This window comes from Babylonia areolata, chromosome 3 (genome assembly GCF_041734735.1).
Source record: "Babylonia areolata isolate BAREFJ2019XMU chromosome 3, ASM4173473v1, whole genome shotgun sequence".
Classification (NCBI taxonomy): Eukaryota; Metazoa; Mollusca; class Gastropoda; order Neogastropoda; family Buccinidae; genus Babylonia; species Babylonia areolata.
The window spans coordinates 26331235-26349201 of record NC_134878.1 but is presented as its reverse complement, the minus strand read 5'-3'; the positions used below and the strand labels follow the sequence as shown (position 1 = coordinate 26349201).

At 45.8% G+C, this 17967-nt stretch overlaps 1 protein-coding gene across 1 annotated transcript; it reads left to right on the top strand.

Moving 5' to 3' along the window:
• The first annotated feature begins 2372 nt into the window (after nt 1–2372).
• LOC143280267 (uncharacterized) lies at nt 2373–17283 on the top strand. The gene is made up of 12 exons (XM_076584898.1): nt 2373–2381; nt 3019–3081; nt 5200–5337; nt 5413–5553; nt 5760–5931; nt 8060–8173; nt 11542–11708; nt 12987–13133; nt 13729–13896; nt 14776–14975; nt 15749–15863; nt 16204–17283. The coding sequence occupies exons 1-12, from the start codon at nt 2373–2375 to the stop codon at nt 16405–16407; spliced, it is 1638 nt and encodes a 545-aa protein (XP_076441013.1). The 3' UTR covers nt 16408–17283.
• Nucleotides 17284–17967: the final 684 nt, after the last annotated feature.

The following is a 17967-nucleotide window of genomic DNA, read 5'->3' as shown; positions in this document are numbered from 1 at the left end:
ATGCCCAGCCCTGGACACAGTGGATGTGAATTCACTGCCTTCCTATGCCCAGCCCTGGACACAGTGGACATTGATTCACTGCCTTCCTATGCCCAGCCCCGGACACAGTGGACATTGATTCACTGCCTTCCTATGCCCAGCCCTGGACACAGTGGATGTGAATTCACTGCCTTCCTATGCCCAGCCCCGGACACAGTGGACATTGATTCACTGCCTTCCTATGCCCAGCCCTGGACACAGTGGATGTGAATTCACTGCCTTCCTATGCCCAGCTCTGGACACAGTGGATGTGAATTCACTGCCTTCCTATGCCCAGCCCTGGACACAGTGGATGTGAATTCACTGCCTTCCTATGCCCAGCCCTGGACACAGTGGATGTGAATTCACTGCTTTCTTATGCCCAGCCCTTGACACAGTGTATGTGAATTCACTGTCTCCCTATGCCCAGCCCTTGACACAGTGTATATGGATTCACTGCCTTCCTATGCCCAGCCCTGGACACAGTGGATGTGAATTCACTGCCTTCCTATGCCCAGCCCTGGACACAGTGGATGTGAATTCACTGCCTTCCTATGCCCAGCCCCGGACACAGTGGACATTGATTCACTGCCTTCCTATGCCCAGCCCTGGACACAGTGGATGTGAATTCACTGCCTTCCTATGCCCAGCTCTGGACACAGTGGATGTGAATTCACTGCCTTCCTATGCCCAGCCCTGGACACAGTGGACATTGATTCACTGCCTTCCTATGCCCAGCCCTGGACACAGTGGACATTGATTCACTGCCTTCCTATGCCCAGCCCCGGACACAGTGGACATTGATTCACTGCCTTACTATGCCCAGCCCTGGACACAGTGGACATTGATTCACTGCCTTCCTATGCCCAGCCCTGGACACAGTGGACATTGATTCACTGCCTTCCTATGCCCAGCCCCGGACACAGTGGACATTGATTCACTGCCTTACTATGCCCAGCCCCGGACACAGTGGACATTGATTCACTGCCTTACTATGCCCAGTCCCGGACACAGTGGACATTGATTCACTGCCTTCCTATGCCCAGCCCTGGACACAGTGGACATTGATTCACTGCCTTCCTATGCCCAGCCCTTGACACAGTGGACATTGATTCACTGCCTTCCTATGCCCAGCCCTGGACACAGTGGACATTGATTCACTGCCTTCCTATGCCCAGCCCTGGACACAGCGGATGTGAATTCACTAACCCGATGGCCGTAAAAGACTATGGGACCTTTAAACATAACCTTTTTTTTCTGAAACTTTATAACCGTTTCGGTTTCACTACTGCTGGGGAACTGCACACCCACCTGTAGAGTTGTGCTTGTGATTTAGAGACAGTGTTTTTAACTGCCGCCAAGTAGCTAAGCGTAAAGCCCTGCAGTGTATTGGATAAGCAAGGTACAGTTAAAGGGCCGCTATATGTCATTTCTCGGGGTATCAGAAAGCCCATTGTTTTTAACTGAAGATCAAAGTACCATGTCTTCTGAATTCTTTCGTTCGAATCAAGTCGCAGAATCCAAGATCAAAAATGCAGTTTTAAAGTTTAAGACGATGGCAAGATCATGTGAAGAAAAAAAAACCCTGATAACTTTGAAAATGGAAATGGACTCTTTAAGAGATGCTTAAGCTTAGGCTGAGCTCCTCATAGCCTTGCATTTGGCTCACCGAAACAGAACTGATAGCAACGAGAGTGTTGTCCTCTGGAAAAATTCTGTAGAAGAAATCCGCTCTGACACGTACACAAATATACATATATGTTTTTTTACATATATGATAGTCAGTCGTGTCCGACTATGACCATCAGAACAGCAGAGGAGGCAACTGCTGTTCCGACTATTTGGGCTAGAATTTGATTATAATGGAGAGTGTCTTGCCCAAGTACATCCCCACTCTCTCGGCCAAGAGAGTTTTAGGACAGTGGGCGTTGTGATGGTTCCCAGCTAGCCCACAAGGCTGCAGCACTAAGAGCCAGTGTAATTTTGCCTCCGAGTTTGAAAGTCATAGTCCTTCACAAAAGACTAAGCTGTAAATGGTTTCCCATTGACTGGAGAAACCATTGATACATGTATATACATGCATATATACATATATATATAAATACATACACACACACACACACACACACACACACACACATATATATATATATATATATATATGAGTGCATGCATGCATGCATATATATATATATATATATATATATATATATATATATATATATATAAATACATACACACACACACACACACACACACACATATATATATATATATATATATATATATATATATATATATATATATATATGCATGCATGCATGCACTCAAGCCCCGACTAGGCGCGTTGGATCATGCTGCTGGTCAGTCATCTGCCTAACAGATGTGGTGCAGTGTATAATTATATGGATTTGTACCGAACGTAGTGACGCCTCCTTGAGACTGCAATGTTTTTAAAAGCGAATATGTGAAATGCTTTTATTTCAGAACATATGTTTATTACTCTTGTTTAATCAAGTTATCCGCGTGTGTGTGTGGGGGGGGGGGGATGCGGTGCGGGTGTGTGCTGATTATCTGGTTGTGGTTTTCCGCAAGTCATCTTTATTCTTATCTTATCTGTCTATTATAATCAATGTGCAGTATAGTAGGCTATGTTTATAATTATATTCAAATAATGTTTCTTAATTCTTTCTGTTTTTACATTAACTGATTAAGAATACTAGTTATTACCTGCAGTGTGTGGATGTATGTATGAAACGATGTATGTGATATTTTTTACATTTGTATCTTCGTAATATTTGTAGGGGCTGTTGTTGGCTTTTACAGTTATGGTCCCCATGTTGTTTACTTGTCTATGTTGTGATAATGCACCTGACCAAATTTCTCCAGTTGGAGATAATAAAGTTATTCTTATCTTATCTTATCTTAAACTGAAACTGAAACTGAATTGCCTTTCACGGCCCTTTAAACAGTTGATAATCCTGCGTGACGTGCTCGCAGTGGCAGACGGCCAGACTGACAGTGGCCAAGTGGTTCAGGACCTCACACGGTGCTTCACTGCAGGTAGGAGGTTCCCTGTCTTCTACATGCTTTCACTATGCATACTGCGTGTGTGTGGGTAGGGGAGGGAGGGGAGGAGGGGGGAGGGGTGCGGGTGTGTGTGTGTGTGTGTGTGTGTGTGTGTGTGTGTGGGTGGGTGTGTGTGTGTGTGCGTGTGTGTTCTTGATTAGAAACTATGCACCAACCTTGTTGGAGAAAGCCTAAAAACTGAAAACACCAGACAGTACCTATAATAGCCTGTTTTCGGGGCGATCTGACCAATCTTGAGATCGGCCTAGGAGGGTATGTTTCACTATTTCCATCTGACAATAGGAAATCATTTTGTGGGGGACTATGACTCTCAAACTAGGAGGCAAAATTGCACAGGCTCTTAGTGCTGCAGCTTTGGCGACTAGTTGGCCTTTGGGAACCATCCCAACGCCGACTGTCCTAAAACCCTCTTGACCGAGAGAGTGGGGATGTAACTTGGGCAAGACACTCTCCACTGTAATCAAATTCTAGCCCAGATAGTCGGAACAGCAGTTGCCTCCTCTGCTGTTCTGTTGGTCCTGGTCGGACATGACTGACTATCATACATACATATCTGACAGGATCACCAGAAAAAGTAATCTTACTGTAGGCCTTCCCTTCCCATCACAGTTTTATTTCCGTCAAAGACGAAGGTTGGTGCAGGGAAGATACCCACCCCATGTTCAATTTGTATTTCAAGGCATGGTCAATGTTTTTTTAAAAACCATGTTGACCACACTTGTTAATCTTCGACGGGAAGAAGCTCGTATGGAAAGCGGAGGTTCAGAGAAAATCCTTGCCTCTTTGCAGCCACTACATTTTGCGGGCTATGAACTTTAACTAATTCTGTAGTTGTTTTGCTGCATATATTCAGTTTTTGTAAAGGTTCTCTTTTCAGAGCATAACCCAAGGAATATATTAAGTTGGTTAAATATGTGTATTGTTTTTTTTCCTCAAAAACACATTCTTTTTATGAAGAAAGGGTTTTAAATGATTTTGGCAATTTTTTTTTAAATATATTAATTGCTATCACGTTTGAAATCAAACTGGTGAAGTTCTGGAAAGCAGCAGTATTCTTCTTACAGTTCACACGCAATGGTGGAGATAATGTGGTGATTTCAAACCGAAGCAAAAGTCCCCCGTGTCATCTCTGATGTGTTATTAAACAACAATGTGATTCACAGTTACAATCAGGGGGCGAGGGGGGGCAGGGGGAGGGTGGTGGTGTAGTTGTTGAACGGTTGAAAGATTGCTGAATTTCACCTCTTTTATCCACGGTAACATATAATTTTACTTGATTTCAATCATTTTATAAATCCATTGTATGTAGATTATGACCGTGCTTCTTAAATACACGTATACGTTTTGTTTTTGTTTTTTCAGCTGTGATTTCTCTTGTCTTAGTTGTTAAGTTTGGTTTTTGTGTATGTGTGATTGAGTGTTAAGAGTTGTTGTACTTAGATGTGTTGGTCTTGTGAATTGTGCTTGCACAGAATCAATGATTGTGTTTATATGACTTTATTTTCTTGGGGTTTTTTGTGGGTTTTTTTATATTTTTTTTTAATTGATGTTTCTGTTTCAATGCTTGAGTTTATTCGATTATTTCAAAGCATTTTTTCCTATGTCACTTAGTCTTACATATGTATATCTTAGCCAATATCATGTGAGACTGTGATGACTTTGAACATATTCTACGTCAGTTAGTCTTAAATTGATAAATTTTATTGTAAAACGCCGTGAGCACCATCTGAGATGAGGGTTCTGCGCTATATAAGCCTGTATTTTTTTTTTATTATCAAAGTGTTTAGAGCTTATCTCAGACTGCATTATAACGCTGTATGAAAATTAATTACTGTAGCTGTAATAGCAGCAGCAGTAGTAGTAGTACTCGTAGTATCATGTTACCATTATCATTATCATCATCATCATCATCATCATCATTATTTTTATCATTATCATTATTTTTGTTGTTGTTGTTGTTATCATCATCACCATCATTATTATTATTATCCACCTGCAGCCCCCTGTGTGGACACTGTAGGTGTGTGACTGTGGCCCTGACAGCTGTACACTGTTTGATGCTGGCTACAGCCCCCTGTGTGGACACTGTAGGTGTGTGACTGTGGCCCTGACAGCTGTACACTGTTTGATGCTGGCTACAGCCCCCTGTGTGGACACTGTAGGTGTGTGACTGTGGCCCTGACAGCTGTACAGTGTTTGATGCTGGCTACAGCCCCCTGTGTGGACACTGTAGGTGTGTGACTGTGGCCCTGACAGCTGTACACTGTTTGATGCTGGCTGCAGCCCCCTGTGTGGACACTGTAGGTGGTGTGTGACTGTGGCCCTGACAGCTGTACACTGTTTGATGCTGGCTACAGCCCCCTGTGTGGACACTGTAGGTGTGTGACTGTGGCCCTGACAGCTGTACGGTGTTTGATGCTGGCTACAGCCCCCTGTGTGGACACTGTAGGTGTGTGACTGTGGCCCTGACAGCTGTACACTGTTTGATGCTGGCTGCAGCCCCCTGACAGCTGTACACTGTTTGATGCTGGCTGCAGCCCCCTGACAGCTGTACACTGTTTGATGCTGGCTGCAGCCCCCTGACAGCTGTACACTGTTTGATGCTGGCTGCCGCCCCCTGACAGCTGTACACTGTTTGATGCTGGCTGCAGCCCCCTGACAGCTGTACACTGTTTGATGCTGGCTGCAGCCCCCTGACAGCTGTACGGTGTTTGATGCTGGCTACAGCCCCCTGTGTGGACACCATGAAGGCCCTGGTCCTCGTTCTGCTCTGCCTCCTGCCTCACACCGCGGCACTTGCGAATATGACGGATATGCGGCTCGGTGCGATATATCTGTTCGTTGGTTTGTCCTTCTGCCAGCCTGCCTGTCTGTCTGTCTGTGTGTCTGTCCGTCTGTGTGTCTGTCATAGTGTCCGTTTGTCCGTTTAGTCTCGAGTGGGATATAGGGTAGGTGTGGGTAATTGCGAAAGCGTGTAATTGCGATCAGTATCAGTATCAGTAGCTCAAGGAGGCGTCACTGCGTTCGGTCAAATCCATATACGTTACACCACATCTGCCAAGCAGGTGCCTGACCATCAGCGTAACCCAACGCGCTTAGTCAGGCCTTGTAATTGCGAACAGCGTGTAATTGCGAACGATTCGTATACCGCCTCACTTCAAAACGTTCTTAACGGTTGCATTTCATAATTTAACGTCTGCTTCGACCTTTTTCTAATAACTTAATGAATATCCATTTCCAAGAACCAGTCAAACATCAGCTATTTCTGGCTATTTCCACACTGTTTCTTCTCTTCCCGCATCACTGCCGACCAAGGTTACAAACGAGCTCTCAAAATTCTAAAATCAATGGAAGAAAGTTGTAGGACTTGAACTTTGACACCGTTTAAAATGGTTGATTTGATCGGATATGTTGAATGCGCATTACCAGTGCTGGGATGATTTAAGAAAGCATACTGGTGACAGATTAGAGCGTCAGTTTTGACAGGAATCTGCAAAATAGTGTCGTTTGCGATTAGACCATAGGATATTTTGACGTGAGTCTATTTGCGAACGATGCTGCAATGTTAATGAGCACTCTCAAAAGGGTGTGTGTGTGTGTGTGTGCGGTGTGGGGTGTGTGTGTTTAAATGCCTGTTTGTGTGCATGTGTGATCCAAACCAACAATACAACAATCTGGTGTGATTTTCCAATAATATGTTTAAAGACCTGCTTCTGTTTCAATTGTCTACATGTACCCATAGCCATCATTCGCAATTAGACTTGCCCGTTCGCATTTACCCTCAGGCACCCTTGCTATTTCAAACATCGACAAAACGTTGAAAAGAATCAGCAGACGAACTTTTCCTGGTGCAACCAGTTGGAGAAAGCCTTCAAAAACAAAAAACAAAACCTACGTTTGACTATCGTACGACATGTTATCTTTACAGTACACATGTTGAGCTGGTCGCTTCGTCTAGACCGTTCGCAGTTAGGCATACCCACCCAAATTAATGATATAACATGATGATCATTTCATGCACTTACTTTTCCAGTCTGTTCTGTGTTTCGCTGGTGTGTACGAGAGAAAGACAGAGTGGATGACAAAGGAAGAGAGAGAGGGAGAGACAGACAGACAGAGACAGAGGCAGAGACATAGAGACACAGAGACAGAGAGACACAGAGTGTGTGCGTGTGTGTGTGTGTGTGTGTGTGTGTGTGTGTGTGTGTGTGTTGTGTGTGTCTGTGCGCGCGTGCTTGTGTGTGTGTGCGTGTGTTTATGTGTGTGTGTGTGTGTGTGCGTGCTTGTGTGTGTGGTGTGTGTGTGCATGCTTGTGTGTGTGTGTGTGTGTGTGTGTGTGTGTGTGTGTATGCGTGCTTGTGTGTGTGTGTGTGTGTGTGTGTTTGCTTGTGTGTGTGTGTGTGTGTGTGTCTGCGTGTATGTGAGTGCTTGTATGTGTGCGTGTATGTTAGTCTCTATGTGCGTGTTTGACACCTGTACAAATAAATCACCACATACGGCCTTGTGAATCACACAGGTCAATGTATAGCTCAATATAAAAGACAAAAACAACAATTCACGTAGTTCAAAATTAATGAGGAAAAACTGACACCGAGAAAAACAAAACACCCTTACCTCCACATACGGACTTTGAGGTCGATATCATGAGACGTATCCCTGAAACTTGGCAACGTCTGGACGGGCACCGGGCACCAAGCACCAGGCACCGGGCACCGGGCACCATGTCCATCTCCAATGAGTGGATCTGCGCTCTGCATCAGACGTATCGTAGGTGGACTTTTTTCTTTCTTTTTTTCTTTTTTTTTTTTTTTTTGATGCGTTCGCTGTGAAGAAATCGATCGTAACAGATTTGAATGTTGGGTCCCTCTGTGTGTGTGTGTGTGTGTGTGTGTGTGTGTGTGTGTGTGTGTGTGTGTGTGTGTGTGTGTGTGTGTGTGCGTGCGTGTTGCAGGCAGCTGCAGCGTGAACGCCCAGCGCTGCATCAAGCAGGCCAAATGTCGCCGTGATGCCTGTGTCTGTAAGAGAGGCTACACAGGAGATGGTGAAATGGAGTGCTTCAAGAAACGTGAGTCGTCGTCTTCAGTTTAACGTCTTTCCACTTGAAATGATATTAGACGGGGGGGGGGAAAAACCCGTTGGGGTAGCGTTTGGGAGGTGGGGTGGGGAGTAAAAGAGTGTGTTTGTGTGGAGGGTGAATAGGGAGAGACAATGCTAGGGAAAATGGAAATGTTATATACGCCAACATCAAACAACTATAACAAATATCCTATTGGACTGCGCAGCAAACCTTCTGCAACAACAAATAACATATTGGAATTGTTAATAACACATTCAAAAGAACTTTTGGTGAAGTCTGGCAAAAAACATTTTAGATTCTGACATTCGAATATTATATGGTTGCTAGATATATGTTCTCCATATATGCATCTGACATCTTTGCTGAACTTAGTTATAAAAGCGTTCAGTTTTATCCTGTTTGATAATGTATGAATCTGCCTTAATCTTATTGAATTACTGTATGTATTTGACTGATTGATAGGTCCCGGTTGTTGAACATTAATTACACTATGGTTAAAAGTTTTGCCGTTTTCCTGGTATATTCTCTGACTTTGTTCCACAATGTTTTTTTTCTAGTATTCGATAACCCTCTTGTGCAGACAGAGGCACATAAAGTTCTATGGTTCCCTGTTCGTTTTTTGCACCTTTTCTAGCAGCCCTGTCAGCCCATTCATTATAGAGAATACCAAGATGTGAAGGAACCCAGCAAAACGTAATATGTGTTCCTTTCAAGCTTAAAAGATGTAAAATGTGGCTGATTTCTATTATGATTTTGGATTTGTTCTTACAATTTGATGAGTTTAAACGGTGAGTCGGTTGCTGCCACGTGCGGCAAGCATGCACACACTTCACAATCTGGAATTACTTCTTAAAAATCCTCATACCCCTTTCATGGGGCATGTGGGGTGAAGTTTGACACCACCACCACCACCACTACTGCTGCTACTGCAACTACTGCTACTACTACTACTACTATTGCCACCACCACCACTACTGTTACTTGCACGGCTACTACTATTACTACCGCTGCTACTACTACTACTACTGCCACCACCGCTGTTACTACTGCTACTACTACTATTACCACCACCACTACTGCTACTAGCACTACTACTGCTAACACTACCGCTGCTACTACTGCTACTACTACAACTACTGCCACTACTATTACTATTACCACCACCACCACCACCACTACTACTACAACTAATAATAATAATAATAATAATAATAATAATAATGAAACAATGATAATAATAATAATAATAATAATAATAATAATATATTGAGGTAGGGGTATCTCCACACGTACGCTGAAGTAGAACATAAATAGGTTAACACAAAAATGATACATGACAGCACGACACGGTCCCCACACTGGAACCGGTGCTGATACGATGGCTGTGCACACAGTAACACCGCATGATACAATTCATAACACCACACCACACCACACCACTCCACACCACACCACACCACACCACACCACACCACACCACACCACTCCACACCACACCACTCCACACCACTCCACACCACACCACTCCACACCACACCACACCACACCACTCCACACCACACCACTCCACACCACACCACTCCACACCACTCCACACCACTCCACACCACACCACACCACTCCACACCACACCACACCTGTGCCGACAGGCCAACACCAACTGCGCACACACCACGACAATGCACAGCACGACACAACACACAAACACCACGCCACACACACCACACCACACCACACCACTCCACACCACACCACTCCACACCACACCACACCACACCACTCCACACCACACCACTCCACACCACACCACACCACACCACACCACACCACACCACACCACACCACACCACACCACACCTGTGCCGACAGGCCAACACCAACTGCGCACACACCACGACAATGCACAGCACGACACAACACACCAAACACCACCACCACACACACCACACCACCACCACCAACACAAACACCACGCCACACACACCAAACTACACAAGCCACACACACCACACCACCACCACCACACACACCAACACCACACCACACAAACACCACACCACCACCACTACACACACCACACCACCACCAACAACACAAACACCACGCCACACACACCAAACTACACAATCCACACCACACCACACCACACCAACACAGCACCACACCACACCATACCAACACCACAACAACACCACACCACACAAACACCACACCAACACCACACCACACACACCAAACTACACAAGCCACACCACACACACCAAACTACACAAGCCACACCACACACACCAAACTACACAAGCCACACCATACCATACCAACACAACACCACACCACACCACACCAACACCACACCAACACCACACCAACACCACCACACCACATCACACCACACCACCAACACAACACCACACCACACACACCAAACTACACAAGCCACACCACACCACACCAACACAACACCACACCATACCATACCAACACAGCACCACACCACACCATACCAACACCACAACAACACCACACCACACAAACACCAACACCACACCACACCACACCAACACCACACCAACACCACACCACACCACATCACATCAACACCACACAACACCACACCACACCACACCACACCACACCACATCACACCAACATCACACCAACACCACACCACATCACACCATCACCACACCACACCAACACCACACCACACCACACCAACACCACACCACACCACACCACACAGTGTAGCCCTGTCTGTCACCAGGCGAACAGCAGCTGTGCACACACCACACCAGACCACATCACACCACACCAACACCACACGACACCACACACCACACCACACCACACCACACTAACATCACACCAACACCACACCACACCCACACCAACACCACACCACACCACACCACACAGTGTAGCCCTGTGTGTCTGTCACCAGGCGAACAGCAGCTGTGCACACACCACACCACACCACACCAACACCACACCACACCAACACCACACCACACCAACACCACACCACATCACACCAACACCACACCACACCACACCACACCACACAGTGTAGCCCTGTCTGTCACCAGGCGAACAGCAGCTGTGCACACACCACACCACACCACCCCACACCACACCAACATCACACCAACACCACATCACACCAACACCACACCACCCCACACCACACCACACCAGCACCACACCACACAGTGTAGCCCTGTGTGTCTGTCACCAGGCGAACAGCAGCTGTGCACACACCACACCACACCACACCACACCACACCAACATCACACCACACCACACCACACCACACCACACCACACCACACAGTGTAGCCCTGTGTGTCTGTCACCAGGCGAACAGCAGCTGTGCACGTTGGACGGACGGGGGATCCGGGTCAGGACGTGGGACGGGGACAAGGCCCCCCTCCCTCTCCCCTGCTGCTCCTCCCTCACCTCGCTGCGCACCCCCCTCCGCTCCATCGGAAAACAGGTCGTCAGGTCCCTCAACCTGCAGATCCTGGTGAGTGGGGGGGGGGGGGGTGGCTGGGAGGGTGTTGCAGGGGTTAGTTAACTCCTCTGGCTGTTCTTTCCTTCTGAGTAATGCCGGTGGTTTAACCCTTTCACCGCCTAGCTCGCATTTATGCACAGGCGTGGTAGATGACCCATGTCTCTGAGAGGTGACCATTCATTGGTCTGTTATACATGAACCTACTGCTCTTAATGTTCGGGGGTAGGATAGGCCATATTTTCTATATATCGGAGGGGGAATCCCCAGCTATTCTTAGCCACTGTCTTTTCTGTGTTTATATACCACAAGGGAATTTTGTACTCTAAATTGACTGGCGGTGAAAGGGTTAATGGTGTACATTGGGTTATTAAGCTGCTGGTCAGGCATCTCCTTAGCCGATGTGCTGTAGCGTATATGGATTTGTCCGAACGCAGTGAATGCCTCCTTGAGCTACTGATACTGATACTGATGTGTGGTGTGTTGCCTTCCTTCGAAAGGTGGCAGAATGCTTAATTAAGACGCTCAGCTGCCAATACAGAGTCTGTGAGGGTGTGGGTTCGAATCCCGCTCTCGCCCTTTCTCCCAAGTTTGACTTTCGGATGAGACGATAAACCCGAGGTCCCGTGTGCAGCACGCACTTGGCGCACTGAAAAAGAACCCATGGCAACAAGAATGTGTTGTCCTCTGGCAAAATTATGTAAAAAAAAAAAAAAAAAATCCACTCTGGTAGGCACACAAATATATTATAAGCATGCATGTCCCTCTTTCCTTTTCGTTATGCTGTTGTGTTAGTATTTACTTTGTGATCCCCTCCTGTGCTCTCTCTTATCAAAAAAACTTCTTTTTTTTTAGTTCAGTATCAGTATCAGTATCAGTAGCTCAAGGAGGCGTCACTGCGTTCGGTCAAACCCATATACGCTACACCACATCTGCCAAGCAGATGCCTGACCAGCAGCATAACCCAACGCGCTTAGTCAGGCCTTGAGAGAAAAAATGAATAGATAAATAAACAAATAAGTAAATAAATAAATAAAAAATAAATTAATGATAAATAAAATAAAGTAAAATAAATAAAGTAAAAAATTACAAAAATAAAATAATAATAATAATAATAAGTTTAAGTTCAGTAATCTATGTATAATAAGCGTTTAAGGTCAGTAATCAATATATAATAAACAGACACAGAAATTCAAACCGGAACGTTTTTGTTTTTTTATCTTCTTCTAACTAAACGAGCGGCATCATTGACCTGTAATTAATTAACTTTTGTTTACCCTGACTGTGCCCCAGGCCTGCAGCTCTATACGAAGTGATGGCGACAACATGGTGGACACTGTGCACATCGTGGTCAAGGTGTTCACCTACAACACGGCCCGCAAGCGATTCGTGATGCGGGGCAAGAAACGATTCAGCATCTCTGTCGGCCAGGTCTTGGAGGTCGGCGTGGGTTTGTTGTTTGTTGGTTTGTTTGTTTGTTTGCCCTGTTCTTTGGCTCCATAGTTATCTGAATAGGCCTAGCTTGCTCTGTTTCGTAAAGTTGTGTGTGTGTGTGCGCGCGTGTGTGTGTGTGTGTGTGTGCGTGGGTGTGTGTAGGGGGTAGGGATGAACAAGCGCGCGTGGGTGGGTGGGTGGGTGTCAATAAATGGATGCATGCATGCATGAAAGGATGGATGTATCCATGTGTGTCAGACCTCAAATGTATGTGTGTACATACGTACATACTCACGGAAGTGTGTGTCTGGGGGGGGGGGGGGAGAGCGTGTGTGTGTGTGTGTGTGTGTGTGTGTGTGTGCTGTGTTTGTGCTCGTGTGTGCGCACGCACGAGTGTGATGTGTGCTTGTGTGTTTGTATGCATGTCTCTATATATGTCTGTACATATGCCTGTATATATGAATGCATGTATGCACTGACGTAGGTGCGCCTCAGTGTGTATCAACGGTGCACTGAAATCCAACACTAAACACACTAACCACGAACCCAGCATCAAAACGCCAGAAACACAACGTGTTTTTTGTTGTTGTTGTTTTTTCAGGCGAAAGGCGGGAACCCCTGGCCCTACCCCCAGAGACTAAGATGGCAGGGGCTCACCTTCCGCTTCCTGTGGGACAAGCGGGACGAGTTCGCCATCTTCCTGCCGCCGCTAAAAGGCGCCAGTGTCAAGTTCCGTGCCCACCACATGGGGGACCCGTACAACCTGCAGGTGACTCACCACTCACAGGATAATGATGACAATGATGATAACAACGATAATTATATAACAGTAGCAATAAACTCAATAATGATGATTATGATAACAACAACGATAATAATAATAATGATGATGATCATCGTCATCATGATAACTACGACAAGAAGGGGAAGAAGATGATGATGATGATGATGATTTTACGAGACATGCAAAGTAAATCTATACCCTAAACGCAACAACTTCACACTCCATCACACAAATTAAAATCGTGCACTCCATTAGACATTCGCGGGTTTTAGGGGTGGGTAAAAACGGCCATGCACATAAAAGCCCACTCGTGCATTCGAGTGAACGCATGTAGCTTTTGAATGCAGAAAGAAAGAAAAATAACCACCTCAATACAGTGAAGAATTACCCGCAAAAAAAACAGATAAATAGACAAATAAATAAATAGAAAGAAGAAGAATACAAAGCGGCTGTTAAACAGAATAAACAGAATATTCTTTTTACCCATTGAAGCTTAGAAAAAGTGCGCATTTTGATTTGCAGGAGGCTAACTAATCTCAATATAGGTCATAATGATCGAAGAAGAAGAAGGAGAAGAAGGAGAAGGAGGGAGAGGAGAAGAAGGAGAAGGACGGAGAGAGGAAGAAGACGAAGAAGAAGGAGGAGAAGAAGTAGGAGTAGGAGGAGGAGGGGGGGGGAGAAGAAGAAGAAGATGATGATGATAATAATGTTGATGATGATGATGATGATGAACATGACAATGACCATGACGATTATAACCATGGATGTCCTACATATCCATATGACGACGAAGATGACAACGACGACGACGACGACAACGATGACGAAGACCCAGGGTAAGAGCCACCTGACCCCTTCCGGCAGGTGAGGAAGCCCGGACTCAGCTTGCTGCTGCCAAGGAAGGATGTTGGGTTCCGGACGGATCCTGCCTGGCACGGACTGTGCACGAGGCCCTGGGAGAAGGGTGTCTACAGGGAGATGACCTCCAAGTGGCGCCTGGGCAGTCCCTCCGTGGCTGCCGTCTTCTCCGCCCTCACTCAGTTCCACATTCATCAGTATGAGACGTGAGTCCCGGGGCTGTCCACGTTGGTTCTGGTGTTTGTGTGTGAGTGGGGGGGAGGGAGGGTGTTGAGGGGGGTGGGGGGGGGGCTGGAGGGGATGAGGGAAGGCTGGTGGGTGATTTGGTGTGGGTGTGTGTATGGGTGTTGCATGTGCGTGTCTGTGCACGAGTTCGCATGCGTAGATGCGTACCAAGTATACATTTCTATTAGCATGTGTGTGTGTGTGTGTGTGCGTGCGGGCGGGCGTGCGCACATACGTGCGTGTGTGAATGGGCGAGAAAGCAAGCAAGCGCGTGTGTGTGTGTTGCATGTGCGTGTGTCTACACGACTAAGTATGCACCGATGCGTACCATGTATTCATTTCTATTAGCATGTGTGTGTGTTTGTGTATCTGTATGTGTGTGCGTGTGTGTGTGTGTGTTTGTGTGCGTGTGTATCTGTGTATTCGTGGGTGTGTGTGCGTGCGTGTGTGTGTGTGTGTGTGTGTGTGTGTGGGCGTGTGTGGGCGCGTGTGTGTGTGTGTGTGCGTGTGGGGGGTGAGGGGAGGGGGGCGCGTGTGTGTGTGTGTGTACGTGTGTGTGTGTGTGTGAGTGTGCGTGTGTGTATGTGTGTGTGAGTGTGTGTGCGTGCGCGCACGCGTGTGTGTGTGAGAGCGTGTGTGCGCGTGTGTGTGTGTGTATGTGAGAGCGTGTATGCGTGTGTGTGTGAGTGTGCGTGTGTGTGTGAGCGTGTGTGTGTGTGTGTGTGTGTGTGTGTGTGTGAACGCCACCGTGCAGGTACAGCGGATGCCGTCAGGCCCGGAGGTTGGTGAAGCGATGTCGGAACCTCCCCAAGCTGGCCGTCATGACGTGTGCCTTCCTGCTGGACCCACAGGTCGTCCTCTGTCTGAAGGTACGTCTGCCCGTCAGTTATATGCTGCTGAATACGTGCCCAGTATTGTTTGTGTTTGCCCTCCCCCCCCCTCCCCCCGTCCTGCTGAATACATGCACAGTTTTGTTGCTGTTCACCCCCCCCCCACACACACACACACACACACCCTTATAAGTTCTGAAAAGAAACACAATGAAAAAAATGTATGCTCCATGCCATTTTTCACATGTCTGCATTGCAAAACGCACAAACGTTTTCGTGTAAAAAGGTCCTAGAACACAGGAATCTAAACTAGAAACATCATCATCGTTGGCTTTCCACATTCCCTTCACTATGGTCAGTTTGTGTCGGTATTTTACAGAGTCACTCCGAGCCACCAATGAAACTCTTCGTCTACTGTCTGCGTTGGACCTGTCTACGCCGGAAACGGAAGTGCCTGCTCGTGAAGCAAGTGCTGGACGAACTCGACTGCGACCGTTCCGATCTCTTCCGGAAGATCGGCTGTTCCAGAAAGCGTCTGCGGAAAGCCAACGAGCGTGTCAAAAAGCGGGAAGCGTCTCAATAAACGGGACTGGTCTGGCACTTATCAAAGACCAATATACAAGGTCTTTACATGATTTCAAGAGGGGCGTGCTTTCTGGTTGCATGACAGCTTATATACTTTGGGCGGCGGGGGTGGGGAGGCGGGGGGATCACTGTTTTCCCTGTAGGTGTATGCTTTAATTAAGAAACTCGTATCAGAAAGCAGGAAACTAGCGTTTTAGTGGGACAAACGTGTCTAATGTCCTGGAGAGATACATGGACAACTTGATTAATTAAGAAAAAAAAAAAAAGTATCTGTGTCCGCTGTATCCTTAAAAAAAAAAAAAGAATTAAAAAAGAACCCCAAAAGAGAACTAAGAAATGCGGTGAAGAAGAAAATAAAGGGCGAGGGGAGGGGGGAGACTTTCTAGGGGATAAGAAATACACCTTGTCTGTTTTCCCCATTTAAAATCATTCTGAATGGAACTATTCAGTTGCCCTGAGAGATGTTTTCTGTCCTCTGGTCTCGCGAGTAGTGACACTTTGCCGAATTCAGAAATCAGGCCTAGTGTAACTTAATCATTCGGCTAATGAAACAGCATAGTCACATAGCAACATGATCATGGAATTAACATTGTCAAAACAGGCAAACTACATAGAATATCATTCTGATTCTTCTGCGTTCGGGGGATGCAACTCCCACTGATCTTCCCTCGTATGTACGGGTGAATTTTCACATAGGTAACCGTTGTGCATGTTGGGTATCTTCTTGTTTCCATAACCCACAAAACGCTGATATGAGTTATAGGATATTTTAACATGCACATTCGATCATGTTATTATGGTGTCATAAAAGATACACATTGCTAACCATACAAATGATAAAAAAAAAAAAACCTAACAATCAACTGAAACATATAAAATGTTTAATAATATAAAAGATATTTGTTTTCAGTCGTTCTTTTAATTGCCTAAATATTATATATATATATATATATATATATATATATATATATATATATATATATATATATATATATATATATTAGAGAGAGAGAGGAACGAACAGGGAAACAGACATACTCAGAGGCTCAACACTAACAAGCATTAACATTGCTTTAGTAACAGTAACCTCTGGAACTCACTGCCATCTGAATTTAAAACAGCACCATTTACTGAAACATTAAAACAAATTTCCTGGACACTTTGGAAAGCCTAGTTATAGTTCATAACTCTTTGACTTTGATTGGTTGACCCAGTTGACTGACTGACTGACTGCGCGCATGGGTATTGGCCACAACCTTTAGGCCTGAAACAATCCCATTACAATTACTGCTGCTATTGACCAACAGCTTTGCCTGCAGACAACAAGCCAAAAAAAAAAAGGTAACATGTAAACATGTGTCCCGTGGAATTGTCCTTGTGGTCTTTCAAAGAAGTTGCTGCTTACTTCTTCTTTTTTTCTCTCTGTGTGGGAATTAAAAGCACATTGTGTTCTGGAGTTCCTGTGTTGGCTTTTGTTTTGTGTGACAGGTATGTAGACAGAGCACACATTTTAGCCAGTGTGATAAAAACATCTTAGTTTCTTATACACTGCCAACAA

Coding starts and splice junctions, on each gene's coding strand:
- LOC143280267 (XM_076584898.1), top strand. Junction 14,976..15,748: donor CACATTCATCAGTATGAGAC/GTGAGTCCCGGG, acceptor GCCACCGTGCAG/GTACAGCGGATGCCGTCAGG. Junction 15,864..16,203: donor AGGTCGTCCTCTGTCTGAAG/GTACGTCTGCCC, acceptor GGTATTTTACAG/AGTCACTCCGAGCCACCAAT.